This window comes from Calidris pugnax, unplaced genomic scaffold (assembly GCF_001431845.1).
Source record: "Calidris pugnax isolate Ruff unplaced genomic scaffold, ASM143184v1 scaffold24, whole genome shotgun sequence".
Lineage (NCBI taxonomy): Eukaryota > Metazoa > Chordata > Aves > Charadriiformes > Scolopacidae > Calidris > Calidris pugnax.
The window spans coordinates 21,393,826-21,400,063 of NW_015090922.1; the positions used below are offsets into that span (position 1 = coordinate 21,393,826).

At 41.4% G+C, this 6,238-nt stretch overlaps 1 protein-coding gene across 5 annotated transcripts in view; it reads right to left on the minus strand.

Moving 5' to 3' along the window:
- Nucleotides 1-391: 391 nt before the first annotated feature.
- ZBTB18 (zinc finger and BTB domain containing 18) overlaps nt 392-6,238 on the minus strand; it is a 24,222-nt gene continuing 18,375 nt past the window's right edge. The window contains exons 3-4 of one of the 5 annotated variants that reach the window (XM_014951070.1): nt 5,413-5,564; nt 392-3,077 (exon numbers count right to left, since the gene is read on the minus strand). In XM_014951070.1, the coding sequence (XP_014806556.1) occupies nt 1,495-3,077; nt 5,413-5,425 (1,596 nt within the window). In that variant the 5' untranslated portion in view covers nt 5,426-5,564 and the 3' untranslated portion in view covers nt 392-1,494. Of the gene's footprint in view, nt 3,078-3,782; nt 3,802-4,165; nt 4,185-4,267; nt 5,001-5,412; nt 5,811-6,238 lie in introns of those variants that run through there. The other 4 variants (XM_014951071.1, XM_014951073.1, XM_014951072.1 and 1 more) reach the window with 4 other exon arrangements.

Below are 6,238 nucleotides of genomic sequence, written 5' to 3' on the forward strand. Positions count from 1 at the left end.
CCTGCCCTCCCCCGGCCCCCCTGTCACTCAGGCCTTCCCAGGCCTTTCAGCCCGGGGCTCTTGCCTTTTTTTTTTTTTCTTTTTTTTTGGAGTTACTAATAACATTGGGTAGGAAAAGATGTTTTCCATGCTTAAGTCTGAAGAGACATTCACCAAGTGGACCACATAGAAACATACGCTTCTGTGTTTAAAAAAAAAATAAATTAAAAAATAATTTATACAATTATGAAAAATAAAAGAAGCTGCAACTTGGAATGGGGCTCCATGTTGTGAGTCTTCTGCTCATACCATAACGTGGTTCTTCAGTAAACAATTCTGCAGTGGAAAGGAAGTGGACAAAGAAGTGTGCAAGCTCTATTTTTGTAATGATTTTTTTTCTTTCTTTTTTATCTTTTTTTTTTTTTTTTTTTTTTTTTTTTTTTTTTTTTCTCCTTGTTAACGTAGCTAAATCGGCGACTCGTAGCTTAAGTTCTTCTCAACTTAAAAACAGTGGGAAAGTAAATTTAAATTAGATAAAATAAAAACAGTGCATTTCTCTTCTTCATAACACCGGCATTTTCAACGGTGTCGGGTTTTTTTCCTAAGGAAATTAAATAATTTTCAACTCACTCGTTAAAGTTATACAATGCAAACAAAGACAAAAATATACTGAAAATCATGCATTTCTGTAGCGTTAATATTTACTTTTCAAGACTCAACTAAGAGCATCAACACAACCTGCCAAGTTCTTTGATACCTCCCCCCGGCCCATGTAATCAATTACAGTATACAATAACAGTAATTCACATTTTTTAAACACACAGTTCATCACTGCTGAAGCTGCAATATCCTTTTTCATCCCAAGCAAACCTTCACGTAAGACAGAGTCCCAGTGATCCCAGTGTACTCTCAGGGTTTTTGTTTTATGTTTCTGTGTTGTTTTTTGTTTTGTGTTTTTGTGTTTGTTTTTTTTTCCAGTGGGAACTGTCAGAAATCCAGAAGTTGCCATAATAAGTTTTAAGTCAACCGCTTGTTTAAAAATAGATAATCCAGCATTTCAGAAATTTTCCGTTTGGGTCTAAAAGCATTCAGGTTTCCAACAGCTAGAAAGGACTCATGCAATTATAGAAATGTAAAGGAACTGACAAAATTGGGAGAGGATTTCTACATTCAGACTTTTAAGAGGAAAAAGATCGAGAGCTTAAAAAGAATGCAGTGTTTTGGGTAGAATAAAGCCATATCCAAATTTTTTGAATTGGAGATTCCTTAGAAGTAAAGTATCCGCTGGCTTCTATTCCGAAAAGGGGGAAAAATACGCTCCGTAATTTGTTACTTTGTCGGATTACCTCTACAGTTCATTTTTATCGGAGTGCTAAATTAGTGAAATATTCATGCTGCCTTAAAGTGCAAAAACAAGCTAATAGCCAAACTTTCAGTTCAAGGAAACAAGATTGCTTTTAGACTGTACCACAACTATATAGATTTATATATATATTATTTATATATATAAAAATTTTATTTCCAAAGTTCTTGTGAGCTATCTTCTAAGGTCCAGTCTCTGACAGTAGGTAAGCTCAGTGCTTCGCTTTTGACAGACAATGAGTTCACCAACTCACAGTGAAACTTCCGAATGTGTCTGTAAAGGTCTCCAGACTGCGTGAACCTGCGTTCACACCACTTACAAGCATGAGGCTTCTCCCGCGTGTGAACCACTGCGTGGCGGCTCAGGTTGTGGGAGTACTGGAAGCTCTTCCCACACTGGGTGCAAGTGTAGGGCTTTTCACCTGAATGAGTCCTCTCATGACGTTTCAAGGTGTACATGCAAGAAAAAGTCTTACCACACAAGGAGCAGGTGGGGACATTGACATCGGTAGCAGGCTTGCTGCGGATCCCGTCCTGCTCTCGAAAGTGCGTGCTTAAATGGATCTGCAGGATGTGGGGGCTAGGAAAGACCTTGTTGCAGAGAGGACACATGAAAATTTGGCCAGCAGGGCTAAGGATGTTTGACACGTAAGGGAGCAAGCTGCTGTCCATGTTTCCTTCCACCTGGACCCTCTCGTTCTCTGGAGTTATCATCTCGTCATCGCTTGCCTTGTCCTCTCTATCTAGCTCCCTCAAGACCGAATCTTCCCTCATCGGAGCCAGGTGGGCCGGCTCGTACTGTACCCTGTTATTAGTGCTCACACTTTCTTTCACAGTGCTATGTTCCATATCATAGTCATTAGTGCCAACATCACTCTCATCACAGGAAGCCTCTTTCTCCACCTTCACCTGAACCAGGCTGCTTCTAAGCATGTCCTGCGAAGAGAAATAAGAACTGTTCAAATTTTCAACTCCTGAAAGGCTGGACTTGACAGACAGGTCCAGCACGCAGTCAACATCTGCTGAATCCCTCACGGAGGTGACAGACCTCTGGGACAAAGACTCTGTTGAGCTGCAGGGGCTGGCTACTGTTTTTCCAGCTGCTGCTGCGTGCGTCTCTGCCTCTCCGCCAGTCTGGGGAATGCCTGCTGAGTCTGAGGGCAATCTCATCCACATGTTCCCAGGCTCAGCCGCCAAGTCCCTTTTGCTAGGCAGGATGTTCAATTTTTCATCTTCTCCGTCGTCTTCATCGCTGGGCAAGTCTCCTGGCATGTGGCTGCTGCCGTCGGAGAGGCTCTCCACTTTGTCTGAACAACTTGAGGCGTCTTCCTCCTTTTTTGTACTGTCTGCCTCCGTGGTTGCTTTCTCTTTCAGCTTCTTTTTGCAGACTTTGACAATGTCATACATGTGGAGATAACTGGCAGCTGCTAGCACGTCTTCAATGGGCAAGTCTTTGAACTGGAGCTTTCCTTCGTACATGAATTCAAGCAGGAGAGCGAAAGCTGGGGCTGTAACAATGTCGCTGTTCAGATGAACAATGTCCCTTTTGTCCAGCTGGTCCTTGTAAAAGAGGTGGAAATACATGCTGCATGAAGCCAGTACAGCTCTGTGCGCTCGGAACTGGGCATCTCCTACCAGAACAGTGCAATCACAAAGAAAACCCTGATGTCTCTGCTCACTCAGACACTGTAGCAAATGTCTACTGTGGTCAGGAAACTCCATACTGTCTTCATAACCTACGAGCAATGAGATTTTTAAAAATTAAATGTAGGTCAGAATCACAGAACTTACGAATCCAAGTTATTCCACTCTAAAAGCCTCGTATTTATATTGCCAGAATTCTGCTACTGACACCATGCAAAGATTATTTAACACGCACGTACAATGGCAACTCCTTCCCCAATCAACCACTGAAGTTACAATTTCCTTTCCATGGTAAATAAGCCGTTCTAATACGCGCATAGGTACATTTGTAATTTTTTTTTTTTTTAAAGTACCACTGCTGTTCATAAAATCTGCTCAACAGTTATCCTTTTTTTTCAGGGAACTTCCTCCAGATTGCGTCCCTAGGAGGGCAGACCCCTCAAAAAAAATTTTTTTTTAAACACTAAGTTTGAGAGATCACAGGGAAGGAAGAAAAAAAAAAAAAACAATCAGATCATCAACCTTATTTTCAAAGTCAAATTGTAGTAAGAGGAGAGATTTGCACACGAAGAAATGCTAATATAATAAAATCTGAAGGTCTAACATTCATAAAGTATAAAAATTATTTACAGGTGTCAATTTAGAGCGACAGCAAAATCAAGGTTTTTAGAAATTTAGGTCGTGTGGTTTCTTCTTGGAGTAAGTACAGTTTCAGGTTTAAAACCTCGTCCATATTGTACAATAGAACATGAACATTTTTTGCCAACATGCAGAATTTACACAAAAAAGCTAACAACCAAAACGCCAACAAGCACCGCTTCCTCTATGCAGAAGGACAGAAATTTCCCTCCCCTCCCACACCAGGCAGAGTTTCCAGTACCAAACTTAAAAAAAAAAAAAAAAAAAAAAAAAAAAAAAAAAAACAAAAAAACCCCAAAAAAACCCACCACCAGAGTTTAGAAGAAACCAAGCAGAGGATTTTTCTTAGCAGCAGCAAGCAAACAGAGGAGTTTGCAAGCAAACAAAGCCAGCATGGAAGCATTCTCCTATATACGCTGTTGAACCTTAGCAGGTACCGAAGGCCTTTCTTAAGACTTAAAAAAAAAAAAAAAAAAAAAGAAGTCATTCAACGTGAGCGTGTGTGCATATTTAAAATCAGTATCCCAAGTACTGTTCTTACCCAAGCAATTTTCTAGTCACCTTCCTCGACGACAAAGAAAAAATAAACTTCAAAGAAGTAGAGAAGCCAAAACTCAAATAGAAAGTAAAATCTCTTACAAACCTGTCTTAATCTATTCTTCTGTGATTGATAGCAATGCTCTCCCAAACCATCTAAGCAGCTCGTGGCTCTAGGCTGGCAGACACTATTGAAAAATCCTCATCCCTCGCAAACCAAGATGTACTAAAACTTACAACACAACCCCTACTATATTCTGTAAAATACCATTGCTAGAGTAAAGCACGAAGATTTACAATACAATCACTTTAAGTGCCCCACAGCCAACATCAATCCTAATCCTTAAGAGGGCTAAAAATAAAGATTGGAGGGCAGCTCACAAGGTAGCTGTGATCAAATTAGGAGGCTGAAAGGACAGAGAGGGACGAAGAAGGAAGCTTATAAACATCTGATCCAGCTGACTGTGGCCATATGGCAGCTGCTGCCCAGATAAAGAGATTAAGAATAGAGGAGTGCGATTACAGCTGTCTGGCCAATTCAGGCAGCTCAAATCTACAAGTTCTAAATTAGTCGCAAATACAAAAACTCCTTCAAATAATTATTGTTATGCTGAAATAAAAGATTTTAAATGCTACACGCGAGAAAGAAAAGAGGAAACCAGTCAAGCCATTCTCCCAGGTACAAAAGTTTTTAAACACATAGCTGATTTCTGTCTTTCAGAAGCACTACAGCTGTATGCTACTACGGTTCTGAGCTGTTGGATATTTAACCGTGAAGTTTAATGAAAGACTTCCCCACAAACACGTTTTAGCCAGAACGGTCCTCTTTAAAAGAAAAAAAAAAAAAAAGCAAGAAAAAAAAAAGCACACTTTTGTATATTTCACTAAAACCCCCCTAAAGTAATTTAAAAGATGCAATACAAGAACATAAAGCAGAACTCTCTTTAGGCTTGCCACTAAATCCAATGCAGTTTTGGTCTCAGACATGAAGAATGAACTTGCTCTCTCTTTCTTCCAAACCAAGACATTCTCAAAATATGCATTAAAGTTAATGCTAACAATGTGCCCAAGAACTGATACTCTCCAACTGTAGCCAAGCCTTTTGACTAAGTTCATTTATCTATTTAATACTCAATTTCAATATTACCTCTAAACTTGGTTAGAAAAGTAATGTGATTTTTTTGTTCTGAAATTCAATAAACAACACACCAAAACAGAAATATGCTGTATCTAATCTATTGCTACTCCTACCTTTAGTACACATAAACCTGATTAAGTCCTTTCCTCTGAGTCTTGCTGGCTCCAGGTCTGTTAGATCGGTGGAAAAAAAGCAGACTAGGAGAGACAGATGCAAAGTGGAGATGATGTTAGAGAGGAATGAGATACCTTCTCCACACACAGATCTGCACACACTAACTCCCTGTCTGTGTGTTAGAATAAAAGGCTGAGGGATGGCAGGCTGTCAGCTGCTCTGACATCATGTTCAGATGGAAATGCTACCTCCAGCTGTGCTCCTTTTAATGCCATATGCTACTCCTCTACACTCCTGCCACCAGCTTTTTCTTAGGAGAACTTTTCTCTTCTGTTAGTATAAACAAAATACTTCAAAGTCTCTTTTTTTCAAACTTTCTAACAGGGAAAAAAAAAAAAAAAAAAAAAAAAAAGAAAATTCTAAACATATGGGGCTCTACTGTATTTGCAGCATAGCAACACTTCTGCCTTAAGTCGGAGGAGCGCTTTATACCCTGACAGCACACCCCAGCCGCGGGGTTACCCCAGAAATCCCTGCCCGTTGGGTTTTATTGAGCCCAGCGGTTCCGTTAGAAGGAGGAATTAACCCAGCCTGTGTCACCCCCCCGCACCCCCGGCTCTCGCTCCGCCGCCGCTCCTTTCGGTTTCACGGCTCCGACGGCGCAAGTGACACCGAGCGCTCCAGCCCCTTCTCACAGCCCAGCCCTTCACCTGCCCGGCCCGCACGGCTCACACACCGCTCTGCCCCGCCGGGGGACCGGGCTGACCCTTCATTAGCCCGCCCCGCCACCGGGACGCCGGCCGCGGCCCCGCCGGTTCCCGCAGC